The sequence below is a fragment of the Barbus barbus genome (assembly GCF_936440315.1).
Source record: "Barbus barbus genome assembly, chromosome: 38".
Taxonomy (NCBI): Eukaryota; Metazoa; Chordata; class Actinopteri; order Cypriniformes; family Cyprinidae; genus Barbus; species Barbus barbus.
The window spans coordinates 24047670-24069122 of record NC_136716.1 but is presented as its reverse complement, the minus strand read 5'-3'; the positions used below and the strand labels follow the sequence as shown (position 1 = coordinate 24069122).

The window sequence follows — 21453 nt, the reverse complement described above, 5'->3', positions numbered from 1 at the left end:
GAAAAGGTTGGCAGCAGCATTTTGAACAAGCTGTAATCGATTTACCAATGACTGAGAAATTCCTAAACACACAACATTACAATAATCCAGTCTAGATGATATAAAAGCATGGATGATTGTCTCCAAATTTCTAGATGAGAGCACTGGTTTAATCTTAGCTATTAACTATTAGTAAAAACTAGTTTTGACCACAGTATTAACTTGTTTTACAAAATTCAGCTCTGAATAAAAAAAATACACCCAGATCAAGAGAGAGGCCCCAAATAACTAAATAAGGGGTGACGAGCTAAGAGGACCAAAAACAACCACATCTGTTTTGCTCTCGTTTAAGTGGAGAAAATTCTTAGCTATCCAGGATTTTACATCCTCGAGACACTTGACCATTGTACAGGACTTATCAACTGGGTGTAATGGGACGTACAATTGAGTATCGTCAGCGTAACAGTGGTATGCAATCTCATGTTTCCTAAATATACTCCCCAAAGGTAACATATATAGAGAAAACTGAATTGAACTTAATATGGATCCTTGTGGGAACTGAAGGAGAAGAATGATTACCCATTGTAACAGATACAGACCTATAAGACAGATAAGAAGAAAACCATCGTAAAACAATGCCACTAATCCCAACCTCCTATTGTAAACGATCTAGCACAATTCTATGGTGGATTGTATCGAAGGCGGCAGTTAAGTCGAGCAGTATTAGAATAGCAGAGTTACCAGAATCCAAAGTGAGCAAGAGGTCATTTGATACTTTAAGAAGAACTGTTTCGGTGCTATGACGAGCCCTAAACCCTGATTGAAAACGGTCATAGATATTATGGTCTGTTAAGAATGCAGACAATTGGAGAGAAGCAATCTTTTCCAACACTTTCGACAAAAAAGGTAATGTAGAAATAGGTTGAACATTACTGAAATCAAGCAGATCAAGATTTGGCTTCTTCAGAAATGGCCGAATCACTGAATGCTTAAGATGAGCTGGGATAACGCCAGAGTTTATTTAGCGAGCTATTGATGATAGTCAAGACAGCTGGACCAATCGCACCTTACACCTCTCTAAAGAGACGGGTTGGCATAGAATCTGCTGGAGAGGTAGACTGTTTTAGTTTTAAAATAAAGTCTTTCACTTTGTCAAGATCAATTGGATAAAAATTTGATAGCCAAGCATTGTCAGCCACCGAATTGGAAGATTTGGAGGCATAGTAAGTACTCGGAATAGATGCCTATAAAACCTCAATCTTACCCCTAAAAAAAGTCTAAAAACTTTGTGCACAACTCAGGGTTGGCATCAGGAAATGATGATTTCTTGGGATTAACCACTTTATTAAAGGTATTAAACAGCACTTTTGGATCATCTGAGTTTTTAGATGTTAAATCTAAAATAGAAATATTCAATTTTAGCTGTTTTAACAGCGCACTGATAGGCCAACAGGCAGTTCTTAAAAATCTCCTTGGAGACTTGTAACCTATCTGTTTTCCATTTACGTTCTGCTTTACGGTACTCCCGTCTGAGCGCACGGGTATGGTGGTTGAACAAAGGGTGTGAACTCGATTTAAAGACTTTTGGTTTTAGTGGTGCAAGTAAGTCTAATATATTTGTATAAGTCTCATTAAACAACACAGTAAGTTCCTCAGTATTGTGGCTATTTGATGGCACTTCTAAAACAGTTCTAGCTGTGGATTCTAAATAGGAATTGGAGAATTCCTCTGCAGTTGCGGAGGTTAATACATGAGAGTAAACACATCATTCTTCTCACTTGGAGGCGAATATGGGAGTAATACAGTATGTTGAACATGACAGACATATGATCAGAAAAACAGCTTTCCTTAATACTATAGTTACATACTGGAAGGCCAAAAGATAAAACAAGATCAATAGTATGCCCATATGTATGAGTATAGGTCCGTTAATATGTTGGAACAAGGTCAAACGAGTCAATGAGTTGTACAAACTCCTTCACCAGATAATGGGAAGGGCAACATACATGAATATTAAAGTCACCCAAGATCAGTAATTTGTCCACAGTAGGAAATATATTAGACAGAAAAATCTTGAACTTGTGAGTAAAGTCCTTATTATGTTTTGGAGGTCTATAAATAAGGACACAAGTCACAGGACTGGATAGTTGAATTCTTAATAACTGCAGCTCGAATGTGGAATAATGATGAGTGAAAGGAACAAGCCTACATTTAAAACATTTTTTAAAAACAGTGGCCAAGCCTCCACCTCGGCCCACTAATCTTGGAGAATTTAAATAATCATATTTTAACAATAATAGTCTGCTAATGAATCCAACTCACCAGCATTAAGCCATGTTTCCGTCAATAAATAAGTCCAAGTCTTGTGATGTAAAAAAAAAAGAGTTTAAAATAAACAATTTGTTACAGATGGATCTTCACATAGAATACATTTGCAAGTTTTGTTTCCCACCGTGCATTGGATTGTAGGATATATAACACCTCACTCAGCGCTCGTATTATTTTCTGTCTTATGAAGTACCCCATTATGGTTTGAGAAACCGCTGCAAATGATTCAGTGAGTGAGTGAACTATCCAAACAAATCAAACTGAATCACAAACATTTTAGAGAACACATTTGAGAATTTGGCATTGCTTATTCTGAATCGTATCCAGGTCATCCAGCTCTCTTTTTGTTTTCTGTCATCTGTATGCCATTATGTGAGAAACCACTTCAAACGATTCAATCAGTGAGTGAACTATCCAAATGAACCAAACTGAATCATGAACAATTTTAGATATGTTTAATCAAAACAGTGACATGATAACTCAAATATTATCAGGGCAAATTACTCTCAGGTCAGTATACGGTACTTTCCACCATTAAATGAGAATTTATCAATACTATGTTACGGGGCATATCGATATTTCATTGGTAAAAGCCCATAATGAAAGCTTATGTTTCACAGCTTAAAAAAATGCCCAAAAAGTGATGAGAACTTGGACTTGGACTATGATTCCTGTTGATTTGTTGTCAAAGGCTCTGTAGGTTGTATTACATTCGGACCTCCTTCTGTGGTTACGTATTACTTTGTAGCTGGATTCAAATTCACATGGTCAGACAAGATCTAAAGGTTTTGTGGGGTTCACTCCCAGCACCTGAGTCTGCAACGGGAATAAAGCACAAGAGATAATAAAAACCCTCCCGGCTACATTTTATTTCTTGATTTTGGGGAAGGCTTCATATTAAATAAACCATCCTCTGAGATTTAGCTTCTTGCTCTCTCTGTACTGCACTTTGCAGCTCCTGGTAGGCATCTGTACAAGTAGGCCAGGATCCGTGGCCGGAATTGAGTTTGAATACTTCCTTCTCAGGAAGTATTTCACTTTCTAAGGAACATGAATTACGTGAGCATGAACAGGCTGAGGGAATGTCTGGTTAGAGTACACTAATGTAAAAGTATGGAAGTGTGTGTGATTCCTGCCTGCAGGTCTTCCGTCTGTCAACCAAAGACAGGATTAGCTCATGGATTTTTGTTCTTCAAAATAAAATGTAGGACAAATCGACTTTCATATCCTTGGCTAAATAATATGTTCCACTCACTTTCCTGCAGGATATGAGACAACAAGGAGAAATTATTTATTTACTGCAGAAATACAGTTTGGAGAGGAATTTTATTTTGATTCCCAACATGCAGCGGGATTCTAGAAATTGGTATTTACATTGAGGTTATTATAATATAATAATATGGGGTCTTTTTTCAGTTCAATATTGAAATTCATTTAAGAGTTTAGGTAAATATGGATAAATTCATTTAATCATAATATGTAATCTTACAACAACAGTCTTAATCAGTAAATCATATCATTTGTGTGAATTCATGTTAATCTACTTCACTGCACGTGTAGAAAAACATGTCAAGTGATTGCATTACTTACAAAGTGCACGTATACCATATTTAAGCCTTTGCAGAAAATACAATAATCATTTAGCACTATTATGTTGGCATTTGATTTTAAAACATGCTATGAATCTAAAACCTAAATGAAATCGGTAAATCGGTACAACTTAAAATAACAGTTTTCTACTTGAATATATTTTAAAATGTGTTTCATTCCAGTCATGCAGAGCTGAATTTTCATCATCATTACTACAGTCTTCAGTGTTGCATGATCTTTCAGAAATCATTCTAACAATGCTAAGGAATTTATGGATAAAATTATTCTACGGTACTGTAAGATATGTAGTTATTGAAATGTCACCAGATATGTTGTCATGTGCGCAAACAGGACAAATGGCAGAAAATGGGAACCCACCCACCGTGTAACACGCCATGCAGTTTGTAGTTTGAAATTCCATTATTAAGCCTTTTGATCAGTCCCTCTATTGGCACTAATGCATCTGACTATTCACAGGCTCCATTAATCAAATATGTCCTTTGCATAGAAATGTCATTGGCTCGGGGCATTAGTTTTGAGCTATTTTTCCATGCTGAATTATTCAAATTATAATCCTGGCCCTTTCAACAAATATGTGGAGGGGAATGTACACGGCTCGATAAAATATTCATGGCTGCTGAAGAAACTCATTCTCAGAGGTTTTAATATGCAAACCACTGGACGGCGTTCAGAAATGTAAGCCATCTGATGCGCTTGTTTATCACGCTGCGTATGAAACAAAATGAGTTACATTGCTCTCTGGTGATGTGTGACCTCTGGAAGTGTGCGTGCGTCACCGTTTATTGGAGCAGACAGTCTATTGGCATTATGCAAATACTCAGCAAACACAAATACAGACGCAGCGCTTTACTAGGCCATTATCACTTTGTAAATTGCTTCCTTTAAGAAAAGCGTCATTTCTCACCAACAAATCACTCTGTTAAAAGAAGTACTTCAAACACAATACATTATTTAGCGAGAGTTAAATAATACATCCGTGCTTCCCCACTCTTCAAATATATTTCCTCTTTTGTCTCTACATCCCTGCGGATCTATGTCTGTAATATTCACAAATGTGATAATAAACTGTTAAATCCCTCTGTGCCGCTAGAGTTTGGAACAAACTGAGAGTTCTTCAGAGAAAAGTATGGTTATGAAGGAACGGAGAGTTCAAACTGGTTTCTTAGATTCTTTGACTTGATTCTTAAGATTGCAGTAAGAGCCTGAGATACCGTCTGTAGTGAAAGAGAAGCAGTAACTTTTGTAGGAAGTTTCACACAGACTGTTAGGAGCTTATTAGTGGAGCCTGCTAAAGCAAACATCACTATTATTATTACTCATACTTGGAAACCTAGAAATAACCTTAAATATTAAACATCAGCAAATAGGTAACTTCCCAAACTGCTTGTGCTATTAGCACAATTGCTAGAAATCATGCAGCTTGAGTGGTAGAGAGATGTGTGCTGGTACTTTCCTAAGCAATCAAATATGGATTATTACTTGGTGGAAGAAAAATATGAGACTCAAGAGTGGGCTTTTTTACTTGAGTCAGTAATTATTACCACATATGCCCTAGCAAGCATGCAGAACAATGTAGCATTGTGCTAGCTAGTTTTAAATGGCAAGCACTGCCATATAGCTACACACACAACTGTTCAAAAGTCTGAAGTCAGAAGAATTTTCTTTTTTAAATGAATAGTTTAATTCAGCAATAATTTATATGCAAGCTTGTTTCTGCACACAGTCCCCGTTTTACAAGACGTAATATAAGTCTCAGCTGTCCCCAGAATGTGTCTGTGAAGTTTCAGCTCAAAATACCCCACAGATCATTTATTATATCATTTTGAAAATGCCTTTTTTGAGTGGATGTAGAAACATGCTGTTATTGTGCATGTCTCTTTAAATGCAAATGAGTTGCTGCTCCCAGAATGAGGCTGTGCCTTTACAGCTTGTACTTCAGATACTCTGACAAAAACATCTGTTTGATTTTGATTAGCATGTCTATCACACTGAAATCATGCATTTTAAAGCCATATCAGTTTAAACTACTGATACATGATTTTCTGAGCGCACGAAGCACGCTCACAGAAAGTGGCTGTCAAAAGGCATGTGAGTCCTAAACTAAGTTCTTTTTCATATCTTATTTCACTTAAATTGTCAAATACACACAAGATTATGTAATAAACACACATAAGTTACAAAAACACAGTCGGTTATGTCTGTGAAGGTAAACAGTTGGAAAAGAAATTGTATGTTTCAATTAGATTAATTATATGATTATATTAGATATTTGCTCGAACTTTCGCTATGGCGTTAGAACTGGTACACCATTGTCGCTTGCGAAAAAATAATGATGGCGCTGAGGGTGGAAACTTGCAGATTAAGGGGCGGTAATATTATGATATAATTATAATAAGATCCCCTTTCTACGTCACAGGGGTAGTGAAATCTGAGTGGTTCGTTTCTTCACAAGCTTGCAGAGAAAGACTTACCTTACTGGGTTGTTCTTTTTCACGTTTTCATGATACGTCACCTTTAAGTTTATATCTCGCAGCTCTGCATTTATATCCTGAGAAAACATCCGAATTGTGATATGTAAATACAGAATGATTTCAAATGATTTCATGCGACACTGAAGGCTGGAATAATGATACTGAAAATATACTGAAGAAAATTCGGTCTACACTTCCTCCCTATGCCGGCTGCAGTGCCCTTTGGATTGAGTAGACGCCCCTGATGATTTGATATCTCACTTACCATACCCAGCATGTAACATCACCAATCCCTAACCTTTTCACCCAGTGTACTTGTTTAATGTTTATGTGTGAGTGTTTGTGTGTGAGTTCCTACAAAAATGACTTTAATAACTTCCTCCATTTTCCCGGTTTGAAACAGAAATAAAATTAAAAGGTAAAATTTCTGTTGAAAGGTACTGGCAATGTGCTTCAGAAAGCTTGCCCTTTTAAGGCCAACAGATCTAATCCCAATTTTCACGCCTGCACAGCATGACTCCCGATGTCTTGAGTGCAGCGCTGAGGGCAGAGCGCATGCCTCTAGAATACCAAATGCACAAACAGCATCTTTCGTGACATTCAATAGAACGCTGAAAGAAAGAGGCAATGAGTTTAGAAAGTGCTTAAAGGAACAGTTCACATAAAATAAAATAAAATAAATAAATAAAAATAAATAATTGACATTGTGAAATGAAGAATCTCCATGAAGTAACTTGTTCATACGAGCTGATAAGCTCCAAAAAGGACTAAACCAGCATAAAACACCATAAAATAACTCATAAGCGCTGTAAAACCCAAAGAATACTTCGTTTTTTAAATATGTACGCTATAGTTTGCATACAGTTGCACACGATGAGAATAAATAGAAGCATACAAATACCATGTTTGTACATATTTAGGACACAATCTAAGTTCACATTCTTGTTTCTCCAAAAAACAATGCTACAGTCAGTTGTTGTTCTTTGAAATGTGTGTTCTGTGTCTGAATGTCTGTTTTTGTTTTGATCTGTGTGATTCCGCCAGTTTTTCGACACCCAGGGTTGCCAGTTCATTATTTTTATGTGTTTGTTTATTTGATGGGACATGTTCCTTTACCCGCTAAATTATATATTTTTTTACTGCTGTAATTATAGTAAACAACTGCTTTCTCTGTAGAAAAAAATAAGCCATAACCTCATGACAATTATTTTTACTTTTGAATTAAAATGCACCTTTGCAAAAATTAGATTGGCACACTGACATGAAGTAATCACAGAACACAAATATCAGCTGTAAGTAAATTGCTTGTTGTAGGTTATGTAACAGACTAATATCAGCTTTTGGATAAAATGGATAAAACATTTACAGTAAGCTCTTTTTATTTTTGCTATGCACAAATATTTAAATACACTATAGACTAACAGTGTTTGAAAAACACACACGGCAGAGCATACGGGAAGAGGAACAGTCATTAGCTCTATTGCAAATCTAAGCAAGCTGTCTATGAGAGTAGCATTTTAACACATCATAGGCACAATCCTGACACAAAACAATCTTAATTATGCTGCCTCCTACCATACCTCGTTTTGGCCAAATTCCAAAGCATCGCAATGCATGTGTCCTTTGCGGTGAATGCAATCCCAGAATGCATGGTGATGAGTAGGTACAAGATGGTGGAAGAAGAGAGATGAATATTATTAAGAATACATTTACATTTAATTCAGTACCATTATATATTGATATAAATACTTGAATGTAGTTAAAAACTAAAAAAGTGTTTTACCTAAAATTTGTGGGTGTTGTGTATATTTAAATTTAAATGGCTGGTTAGCATCCACTCGAGCATTTTGCAGTGTTTAGAGTTACTCTGAAACCCTCCACCTTCCCCAGCTCCACTTGTATAGATCTGCTACGTGTTATTTTATATGCTATTTGTGCAGCAGCAATATATCTTAAATACTCACAACACTGTATCGCCGTATGCATTGGCAATAGCAAGTTCCTGTACTTGCTTGCAGCAGCAATAATTTACAACTACAGCAATAACCAACAACAGCAGCAATAATCTAGCAGCAGCAGCGTAACAGATCTATTCCGCCAAGACCAAAAACATTATAATATCCATTACCATGCTAAAATCTTCCGAGAGTTGTCATGATAGAAATGTCTTTACACACACTTTTGATCATTTTAATGCATCCTTGCTGAATAAAAGTGATCAGTATTATAGTTTAGATTAGCAGCATGCTACCTTGCATGTCTCATGCAGAGTTACTGCCTATATGCCTTTATGTAAGTTACATCTCTGTTAGACTTGTAAGGCAGACGTCTATGTAGGCCGAAAAGCTGCATTAGATTCTGGAATAGATTTATTACTCAGTTTTCCTGCAGCTTCCAGCAAATTCTAGTATCAATTTAAGATTTTCTCTCTGATTAAGAGTCATACATGAATATTTTCTCAAAGACTATAAATACTTTTGCTTGAGCCTCTAAATTTCCCCAAAACAGTAAACATTGTGGGCTTATGGTTTTGATGTTTTTCTTTGAAGACAGAAAATTCAGAATATGCAAAAATGGCTCCACCCTCAATTTCCGATTTTTTCTTTATCTGTTGTAAATTTGCTTTAAATTACTTAATTGTGCTTACAAAGACAAACATCACTATTTCTCATAGGTACAGGCATATGAACAAACTTTGAACCCCCAAGTATTACATATAGTGCTAAAGACATGATACCACAAATAAAACCACAAAATAATGGTACCACTAATCATATGTACGCTATGTAGAATTATACATGCCCTGCATGTACAGCATAATTCTTATATGCCTACATATAATATAGAATGTTTAAATAAATGTCCAAAAATGCTGTCTAGGTAGGCAGTTCACTAGCTTTTGAACCCCAGCCACCATTCAACACAAAATACCATGTTTTCTTGAGAAAATAAAGTGATTGATTTCTGTATTCATTCAGGCTCGCTGGCTAAAACAGGGGCTCGTTTTTTTTTTTTTTTTTAATGACCTTTTTGCTGACTGCAGAAGGACCCACTGTTGAGCGGCAACCGTTGTATAGTAATAACTGCTGTTGAAGTCAAACCCAAATTCAGCTATACAAACTTTCATTCAGTCGTGTTAACAAGAAATCTCAGAGGTGATTACCAAAAAAATATGTCTAGGTTTCTTACCAGAAAATGATAAAGAGAACAAACCAGGGTACAGAAAGTGGAACGCTCAGCAGATTTACCCAAGCAGAACCTACAGCCTGTCAGGATTACCGCACAGAAACACACTGTACACACACATTTGATTCCTTTTAGCTCACTCAATTCCCATGTAAAGATAAACAACACTGCTTTATACACTTCACTTACAAAATGTAGTGCAGCAACTGTAACACTTGTATCTGAAGTCGAGTTTGTTCACACTTTTATTTTTATTTACTATGACTTAACAGTACATTACCAGTCAAAAACGTGGACACACTTGACTGAATTAGTTTTCATACCTTTAAAACACAATTTTTAATCTAAAGGTTCATGGTTAAATGCTTACAGTACTCAAACTTTTGACTAGTAGTGTACACTACCTTTCAAATATTTGATGTCATGTTTTTTCATAAATGAATACTTTTATTAAGCAAGAATACTATAAATTTACAAAGTGACATTACAGTCATTTATAAAGTTATAAAATATTTCTATTTCAAGTAAAACCTTGTTTAAATTTATCCTTTAAAGAATCATGAAAAATTGTAATGTTTCCGATATTACAATAATAAATGTTTCTTGAGCAACAAATCATATTAAAATGATTTCTGAAGGATCATGTGACACTGAAGACTGGAGTAATGATGCTGAAAATTCAGCTTTGCATTAAAGCAATAAATTATATTTAAAAATATATTAAAATAGAAAAGAGTTAGTTTAAATTGTAATAATATTTCACAATATTTACTACCAAAATTACAATATTACTAATTTTGATGTATTTTTGAACAAATAAATGCATGTGAGCATAAGAGACTTCTTTCAAAAACCAAACCCAAACTTTTGAACAGTGTTCAGATACTTAATGGGAAGTTGACATGACTTGTTAAACAGCATTTTATCATATATATATATATTTTTTTTTTATAATTTCTATTCATTTAGCTTTATGACCTACTCAAATTTTTTTTTGTTACACTATATTCTGTCATAATTGACTTATCCTCATGTCATTACAAACGTCTATGACTTTATATGTACTGCAGAAAAACAAAAGAAGATATTTATAGATTATTGGACCCCTTTTGACATTCACTGACATTCTTTTGTTTTCTGCAGAAGTAAGCAAGTCAATCAAGTTTGTGGATGCTATGAGTTAACTACCCTAATACAGCACATATTCATGTCAACACAGCCATACACGCACTCACAAAGCATGCTGGGAGCAAAAATAGTTGTCATATTAGCTATGGAATAAAATGACTGGAATCATGAGATATTTGGAGAAGAGACACAAACACACACACACACACACACACACGCACGCTCAGAATTATATACAGTACATGCATATAGCAATGGAGCATTTTAATACTTCATATTCCTAATACTGCTACTGTATTCCTACTATCCTTACAATGGACAACCTGGAAAAAAGCTAAACAAAAAAACAACAGCCCAAACTAGCCACCACCATAATTCCAAAACACAACACACACATACACTCTCTCACACACGCAGAAATGCTTAAATATTCATAACCCTCTCACTTCATTCATATAGTCACTATAAACCAGGAACCTGGGGAATGTGGGAAGAGAGAGAAAGAGGGAAAGAGAGTGTGTATCATCTGAAGTGCCCAACAGGAGTCCCAGGGGATGCCTATAAAAATAACAAGGGTCCTGTAATCACAGTCAGAAGTACAGACTTTATATAATGAAACCCATTGCTCTGGTCAAAAACCAAGTGAGTTGCCTACGTAGGCAGTATTAAAAGACATTCTCATGAAAAAAAGACTGCTCTGAAAGGAAGGGAGTTTAATTATGCTGTTTCATAAGACACCTTGTTACAATGCAAGTGAAGGAAATCCAAGATGGTGGATGGGACGAGAAAAATGATTATAGATCACCGAATACTGTTCTTATAAATGGCTAAATCAAATTTAAAATGGATTTTTAACTTATGTTCGAAATGTGTTTTTATACATATCAGAGAAGCATAACAGCTTATGTCACTTATGAGGTACCTAGGGAAAGCAGCTGTCTGTGTAGGCTGTTGACAGCGAGGGAGAGCTCACTAGATTTTGGAAAAGAGCCTGTACTGTATATGAAGTCAGCAATTATGAAAATGTTTATTTGCAATAATTTAAATGCTTCAAGGCAAATCTGGGCCAACAGGGTTTAGATGATTTTCAGTACGATTTCCACATTAAAATTGAATGATGCGGTGGAGTAGAGAAGCCTGAAGTAACATTCAATATGTCAGTCTACTCTAATATATTCTAGTGGGAAATATAGCATGTGTAGGTAATTGACTCAGTAATTTATACAAAGAAAATTAGGCACTTTAGACTTTTTCATAAAAATGTAAAATGTCACATGAAACTGCATTGGAAAGTATATATACTCAAGTATTTTATATACACACACACACACACATATATATATATATATATATATATATGTGTGTGTGTGTGTGTGTGTGTGTGTGTGTGTGTGTGTATATATATATATATATATATATATATATATATATATATACATACAATTTCTAATTATTGTGTTCATTGGTCCTTAACTACAAACTGAAGGAGTTGATTTGATGAGAAAAGTTCACAATTGGTGCTTTATCTCTAGAATGTTAGATTTCTGAAAACATTAAACAAGAATTAAATTTTTTTTGAACAGCTTGAAAAAGTTATCACAAAAAAAAAAATATATATATATATATATATTTATATTTATTTAAAATAACAACAGTAAAGGATAACATTACATATATTCATGTGTCAGGAATTCAGGACTTTATTGAGCAATAAAAAATATACACCAGATAAAATAGCTTCCTTATTTTCATTAGTTTTTTTATTACATTTTCTTTTCAAAATCATTCTTGTTTTGTTGGGATTTAGCGCTCCAAACATCCAAAAGAAATGAGAGAAAAAGGGCAGTCAGTCGGACTTTACAGCTGTAGAATTACGGCAGCGCAGCAGTCCAGGAGTGTCTTATTGTACTGATGAAACCGTGATGGCAGATGTCGAAAAAGAGCAGTGTTTTTTTTGTTTTTTTGTTTTATATCACAGTTTTCTCTGACGTTGACAAATACTTATGTCTGCTTCTCCGAATCTGCCTTTTCAGTGGATTCAGACGCCGTTTCAACTTCCTCTCCATAAAGCTCTGCTATTTTCTCGAATTTTGGACCCCAGTTGTCCACGGAGTTGTAATCCAGTTCGGAATGAGCTCCAGCCGACCCGAGCGAGCTGATGGAGCCTGCTGGTGACCCTTGACCCTCGTAGGCGTAGGTCTGTAAAGAATCGTAGGGCGGTACGCTAGTATCCTGATCCGCCTCGGCCACCCTCTGTTTGATAAACTCCCCGACGTCCATTTCCTCATCGATGTCCAGGGACGAGGGGCTGAGACGGCTACGGGCCGGTCTCCGTGATGACCACGGGCGGATGCACTCGGGCCGGACGTCCCGACGGAACTTGAGCTCCTCAGCGGCGGCTGGGTTCCGGAGGGCGATGATGTCGAAGGCCTCGGTGTCCTCCTCTCCACCTCCTTCATCGTCATACGTCACCACGTTCTCACGAATGTCCTCCTCCGAGATGATCAACGGCTCCTTTTTGCTTCGTCGCAGTGTAATGAAGAGAATCACGATGGCTGCGAGGAACAAGAAAAATGCTGCAGATTATATAAAATAAAATGGCACAACTGATTAATATTCATAAACCTGAATTCTCATTATATATTATATCGTCTCATTACATGAACATTCACCGTTGAACCCCCCCCCCCCCAAAAAAAACTAAACAAACAAAACAACCCCCCCCCCCCCCCCCCCCCCCAAAAAAAAAAAAAAAGAGCAAACAAATTAACCCTCTGGTTTGGTTTAATATATATATATATTTTTATTATTATTTTTATATTTATATTTTAATAATTTTTCACTTAATTGGAATGGTATGAAACTTGGTAAATGTTTTGCTCTAGCTATGTGGACACGAACACACACACACACACACACACACACACAGAGAAAAAAATAAATAAATCATGGACATGATTAGAAAAGGTTAAATTACACAGAAAAAAGTCACTCTTTTGATTACTGTTTATGGTAAAAAATGACAGCATCGGAAATAAATGGGGAACCAATTTCCTTCAGTTGAAACGTTTGGTATTTTTTGTGATATCAACCTCAAATTCGGAACACCACTTTGTTTTTAGATTTTTGCCTTTGATTTATTATTATTATTATTGTTTTTTTTTGTAAAATATGCTTTGGAAGCATGCATTTCATATAAAATTAAAAAATAGTATTTTTTATAATTTTACACTTAAACATCCTTAACTTTTTAAAATATTATATATATTTTTGTTTGTTTTTTACCAATAGTGTTTGGTGAAAATTTCCGCAATAATCTGCAAAGTGTCTATATATAAAACACAAGAAGAACAAATACAGGGAACATTATTGCACTACGGTGAATGTGTCACGCAGTAGGAGACGTGCGGAACATTATCAGGATGAGGCAAAAGCAGGTGTGAAGCTTCGTCAATGCATGAACAAGCAAACACATCAGGGCCAGCAGAGATCAGTGCAAATGAATGATGATTCTTTCATATCCCATTAGAATGGAAAGAGCCACGACAAATGAACAGCAAGTCAATATCGCACATTAGTCTAGATGAGCTTTCACTTCACTGATACACTATTAGCTGACACGACTAAAGCTTTATGAAAGCACTTTTTCATGACCCCATTTCTAATGTCGTGTACATGGGAAACATCTTAAATCTTAAAATTTAAATAAATCTTATCATACCATTAAAATAGTAAATTTACAACATCTTAAATCTTGAAAAATCTTAAAAAAAGAAAGAAATGTTTTAAGTGTTTCCATTAAAAATAAAAAAATGTAATTATTATTATTTTTTAAATTATATACAGATACACACTAAATAAAATAAATAATTAAAATATATTATTATTGTGTGGATATTCCTAACTAGCGAAATTGCTCGGCTCTTGTAATATGTGATCTTGACTCCAGCTCTGAATGCTGTCCAAATTTGGCAATTTTGGTAGACAAAGACAACAAAATATATTGCATTCTGTTGTATGAATATTTCACAGCAACCACACCATTGTGCTGTAACACAAAACAGAAAAAGTGACACATTCTGTTCAGTGTTTGCTAACAAACAAGTATCTCGATGTAATCAGCTCTGCTAAAGCCAGTAAATCTACCAAGCAGATTTGCGGAGTGGTAGGAGGGAGATTTTATCAACAAGTAGATTTTAGCAGGGACATGCAAACAGAGACATGTTTGAGCAGGGATGTGCCGAACGCAGCGAGGTTCAGGACTATATTTAGCCCCGGCAGCTGCTAGCTAGGGTGAGTGCTGAAAATCTCTCGCTTTTGAACAGGAGAGCATCACAGCCGTGAAGTGAGACCTAACCCATCCATCCAGGCCCGGAGAGAGGGAGGAAAGGGATGAGAGCAGCCCATGAGAGGAGGAGAGGTGGGAATGTCTGCATGAGAGAGGACTATTACATACGCTGCTCACTTTCTTCAACTCGCACCGTTAATACAAACCTGTCAGCGGCTCACTCTCTGTCTCTCACACCTTTGTGTTCGCAAATTTCCACACATCTGTTGTTCCACTGTTTTATACTCTTTTCTATACTGTTTTCTACATTTACCACGGCCCTTTCTGTAAAATATACTTTACTTTTGTAACCTTCCTCAATTCTTCTTCCTTTTCTTTAGTCTCACTCTATATATTTTGGCTTATAATATTATATTATATAATTATTTTATTTATATTATAATATAAAATATTATTTACTATTTTTAAATATACCCATATATGTAGATATATGTATATTTAAACATATTTATAAAATTAGCTAATAGCATTATTGAAGTTTTTTTATTATTAGAGGTACATATTAAGAATAGTAAAATTTTTAAATAAAATATATAATAAATAAAATATTGAACATTTCACACACTCCTTATAAATAAACATCTACAGTGTTTTACTCTATATTATGTACTTGACAAATATTTACTAATTTTAAGTTATTTACATTTTATTTAAATAATTCAAATAATTCAAAATTTAAATAATTGTTCATTTACCATATTTATCCTTTCATAGAACTAAATAATATAAAATAATATTTAAACATAAGTAAAAAAGTACACAATACAATATAATATATCATATACTTTTTTGTATAATAGAATTGAATAATAAAGAGTAATCAAGAAAATTAAACTTTTTCTTTTAACAGACATCATGTTTTATGGCCTACATATATGTATGTATATAGACACACACACACACACACACACACACACACACACACAGCCACTCAAATATTTTGGATCAGTGAGATTTTTAATGGTTTTTTAAGGGAGTCTCTTCTGCTCATCAATGATTTATTTATTTGATAAAAACTACAGAAAAAAAAACTTTAATATTGTGAAATCTTATTGCAATTTCTAAAACTGGTTTCCTATTTTAATATACTTTTCAGCAATCAGCATCATTACTCCAGTTGTCAGTGTCACATGATCCTTCAGAAATCATTCTAATTTGCTGATGTATTATGAGTGTTGAAACCGTTGTGCTGCTTCATATTGTTTTTTGGAACATGTAATACTTTTTTCTTTGATTCTTTGATGAATACTTGATGAAGTTAAAAAGAGCAGAAAATAAAAATATTTTCTGACAATATAAGTCTTTACTATGACTTTTTAATCATTAAAAATGTGTACTGTATATGTTCAACAACAGAAATGTATGACTACTCCTGCAAATTGTAGTAGACTATAACACTTTAATTTACTGGATTATAACTGTATTATCATAGTTTCATCATGGTGTTCATTTATTCATGCTGTCCTCCCGCTCACCACTATCTGCCCTGCTGTGAATACTAAAACATTCTCTTCATGACATTTTGATGCGGTCATGACCCTTCACCTGCTGTTGTGGGACCCGTGAAATCCTTTAAGTACGCCCCTTACTTTTGATCCACAGGTTTACAATGTGAAAGAGGAAAAGTCAAGACTTAAACAGGTCTGGGTCAACTGGAATTATGACAATGAATGCCAGAATCCTGCTGTGAATACTAAAGTTAGGTTAAAGTTATAGTTAAAGAAGAAAACCCATCTGATTTACCAAAATATGTATTTTAGAAAAATGTCTTATTTTCTTTATTATTCAGTTCCACTAAATTAAAAATATTAGTACATGATATATTTTATTAAACATTATTTACTATTTAATATTATTATGATTCAATTCTATTAAATGTAATATTTATAAATATAGTATTTAAACAATTTATTTAAAATCAAATAAAAATAGTAAATAATGAAATTATAATATAATACAGAATAAAGATATATATATATATATATATATATATATATATATATATATCAGAAAATATGTTTTTAATCAAATTGATTTTATTTTATATTTCATTTTTTGGAAGTATTATTAGTAAAATATCATTATTAGTAGTATTACTGGTATTAGTGCAATGATACCGATATTACATATACATACATATAATGTTATTGCTTATTTAATAAAATGACTGGTGAATAATTTTTTTTTTTTTATAATTATATATTAAAAATAGCAAATAATGTTAAATTTACTTGAATCGTATACTATATAATGTTATATATAATATTATTTTATTAAACATTATTTACTATTTTTAATATGTACCTATTTAATTGTTTACCAGTCATTCATTTAAATTAATCAATAATATTATCACCTAACATCCATAACTCTTCAAAACCCTGCATTAGATTATTCATTCTTAATATTTGTTTTACTCAAAAATATGTATGTTAAATAAGCTAAAAGCTTTACGAATGCCATATCACATTACCTATAAACAACAGCACTTATATTGACCTCCTATACAGTGTTTCTTTTGGCCCTGTTCATGTGTTTTTAATTATGTTGTTCTTTAATAATCTGAAGGATGATGTGTGTATGTTATTTATATATATATATATATATATATATATATATATATATAAAACTGGCCCTGGCAAAATACTCTGGCATCATTTCCAGGTTTAACTCACCCAGTAAAATCAGCACACAGAGCAGTATGGCTATGAGAGCGCCCGTGCTGAGGCCTGCGGAGGAGAGGAAGGCTTCTCCCTGGCAGATCTTCAGTCTGGTGCCTCTCTGGCAGGAACACACCCTGAGCGTCAGGGTACTGGTACTGCTCAGGATGGGTTCCCCGTCATCCCACACCACCACTGGGAGCTCGTACAGTTCCTGGGTCAGTCTGTGGAACCGCCGCCGTCTGGCGATGATGCTGGCAGTGCTGTCTGAGGACAGACACACAGATAAGGTCACAATTAGTCAGAAAGCACTTTCAAAGCTATCAGATGGCTTCAGATCACATTTCTGGCTTTAAATAGCTTTTTGAAACTTGACATCTTTTGCTAAATGAAAAAAAAAAATCCACATGATTCTGGAACAGGAGGGGGAGTGAACAGTGACAGATTTCAACTTGTTTTCTTTGTTATATGGCTGCCACATTACAAAATAGTCTAAAAAAACAGGCCTTCGTCATTTATTTCAGCCTAATATTATGGGAAAATTTACCTATTTTACAAATTCATACAATGTGAATCATACAAAAACAAGATTTTAAGAAAAATACGTAAGATGAACATAACCATCAGTGGGGCGTAAGAGCTGATTTTATGCAGGTCATTTGAAGACATGAATGAGAAATAAATACATATAAAATAAGCCACCATTTTTCCAAAATGTAAAATAGTTAATATTAATAGGATTAGACAAAATAATAACCATGAGATGGTGTTGTTTTGTTTATGATATATGAAAACCAATCATACAACAACAACAATAACAACAGTGATCATTAATATCACTTTTTGATAGCAATCTTTCCTTCCAAAAACATGTTTCTAGCATTTGTAAAATGTTTCCATCTTAAATATATATCTAAATTACGACCTATACTCTCTACTCTAATTACCTATAAAGCCCTGAATGTTTTGGCACCTCAGTATTTGAGTGAGCTCTTATCACATTATAGTCCTTCACGTCCGCTGCGATCTCAAAACTCTGGCCATTTGGTAATACCTAGAATATCAAAATCAACTGCGTGCGGGAGATCGTTTTCCTATTTAGTGCCCAAACTCTGGAACAATCTACCTAACACTGTTTGGGAAGCAGACACACTCTGTCAGTTTAAATCTAGATTAAATCTCTTTAACCTGGTTTACACATAATACACTATTGCATTTCTATAATTCAAATCCGTTAAAGGATTTTTAGGCTGCATTAATTAGGTCAACCGGAGCCGGATCACAATCTAAACAGACTAAAGAGTCTACTTCCTTTTTTATTTATTTTTGGGGAAAATTATTTACATTTTTACACAAATTATGAATGTGTCTATAATTGTGTCTGTTTTCTGTAATTACCACCTTTACCAAAACCAAAAAAGAAAAGAAAAAAATAATAATGTACTCAGCTGCCAAGGAGACAGCAGGGTCAAAAAAGAAATATTAGATGTCATGTGTGAACAAACAAATATCAGAATAGTTTTTTAAAGCATCATTTCCCAATATGCTGTCTCTCAAATTGTGGAAAACGTGTGAAGATTTTATTGAATTCTCTGTATTTCGGACACATAAAATGTTGTGAAATGATACAGTACAATATATAGTATATTTTACTAATAGTTATTATTATTAGTTATTACAAATTAGTTCAAAAATGTTTAAAAAGCTACCACCCACACTGACCACTGAATGACTTTTGTTGTTCAAGAGAAATAATGTTTGTGGCAAAATGATTTTCTTGTGATGCATACAAACTCTGTTGGACATTGTTAGTTGAAAAAAAGAAAGAAAAAAAGGATGAAGTCCACAGGGTTAAAAGTGCCCAAAGTCAAAGAAACACAAAAGGCAAATAAATGGTAACAAAACAATAATGAATTCAACTGAAATGAATTAAAAAGAAGAAAATGAGGAAAATGTGAGGGTGAAAAGCAGAAGTAACGAGTGAGAGCGATAACAGACGATGATAAAGACAGAGACTAAGAGAGAATGAGAAGAAAAACAGAGAGGAAGAAAGAGGGCAGATAAGAGATCATTATATTAAATTAGCCTGGTTTGAGCACAGGCCACTCTTGCCGAAGCTCTCTGCCCGAGTGTGCCGTTTCAGAGCATTTAGGAGCCCCATTCCCACAGATGGGCTTTTAATGGGAGAACTCACATTCTCTGAGCCCTGAACACGCGAGGTCTGTCTAATACTGGCTGCCTACAGCAAAGAGAGCAAAGCTCTTAACCCGAGAATCAACCTAATGAGCCTCCATCTCGCTCTTTCTGAACTTTTCATCACATCCTCCAGCAATCCCTGCGATTCTAAGCATTCTAGATGGACAAGGATACGGGCAAATCAAATGAAATTGAGCAGCAAATGAGTCAAATAGCAAGAGAGAGGGGCACGGCACATCCGATCTGAGCAACGTTTGAATTCAAGTCCATTAGAGGCCTATGTGGCATATTACAGACTACTGATAGACAGCTGCTTTTGAGTAAAATCACTTGATATCAACCTTTACCTTTATGAAGAGATATTGTTTATAAACAAAATCACTCTTAATCAACCTCTGAGTAAAATACATCTATTACATTAAATATTATGTTTTATGCAATATGGAAATGAGAAAAAAATTTATATTACCAACATTTGTCATTGATCACGCCGACACAGAGGTAGGTGGCGATAAGTGGCTTGATTAATATTATTAAAGTGTATAATATTAATAATAAAATAATAATTAATATGAACAATAATATGTTATACAGTGATACTGTATTTCTTTTCACCTCTCAAAAACATGCTTAAATATGGTCCATATTACTTGACAGATACTTATTGCATTACATGTCATGTGGATGTGCGCATACATATGGATTTTAACATGGATGATGCACACATATGGGTATGTCAGAAGCTGCTGTGTGTCTTGCAGCTAAGAAAAACATTTCCTGCCAGCAGCATTAAACACCTGCGCAGACACAAAAAGCTCTCACTCCTGGCACCCAACTGTGTCCCATTAATAATCACAGAGACACTACAGAGAACAGACATTTCTAAATAATATACTGTAATGCATGATCAAAAAAAGAGAGACTGAAAGAACAAGAGAGATGCAAAGGCTGAAATCTACTCCCCTATGAATCTGACGTCAACATCGCAGACATTACAAGATACTAGAAATCTTGCTTGCAGGGTCAGACATGTAAGAAAGCCCAAAGAGGCAATGCATTTTTTATTTTTGTCAGACTTCACAACTTAAATTTCTCGACTTAAAAGTTGGTTTCTTTTGTTGACTGGCCCACATTGTAAAGCGGCCCACCGGGAAAACTCCCGGTGCTCCAGATGGCCAGTTCGCCTCTGGTTAGACATACAGTATTATGCCATTTAATATGAGTTGATTTAATTTCAAATGTGATGATGTATCTATTTATTCCCTTTTTAAAGGAATTCATTCAAATGAAGTGTGTAACCCAAAGGTTTGTCCAGGTGGTTTCATATATGCCCTCATAAAGAGAAAAACTGCAGAAAATCAAATGCAGGCAGAGAACATTGGATTTTAATGGAAAAGTTTATTTCTTGCATGCTCATGAACTCCCAAAACAAAAAATAGCTTCTATCTCTGAAGTCATAAGCCATTCCCCAGATGTTGCTTAAAACGAATAAACGGAAAAAGGTTCAATCTTTGTAGAGAGGGAAGCATTACTGTCTTGGTTTATG

General features: G+C 34.6%; 1 protein-coding gene across 1 annotated transcript in view; it reads right to left on the bottom strand.

Moving 5' to 3' along the window:
• Nucleotides 1-12381: 12381 nt before the first annotated feature.
• The window catches only part of LOC306857467 (cadherin-18-like), a 101516-nt gene continuing 92444 nt past the window's right edge, over nucleotides 12382-21453 (bottom strand). The window contains exons 11-12 of the mRNA XM_079397425.1: nucleotides 17727-17978; nucleotides 12382-13258 (exon numbers count right to left, since the gene is read on the bottom strand). Coding sequence (XP_079253551.1) covers nucleotides 12705-13258; nucleotides 17727-17978 — 806 coding nt within the window. The 3' untranslated portion in view covers nucleotides 12382-12704. The remainder of the gene's footprint in view (nucleotides 13259-17726; nucleotides 17979-21453) is intronic.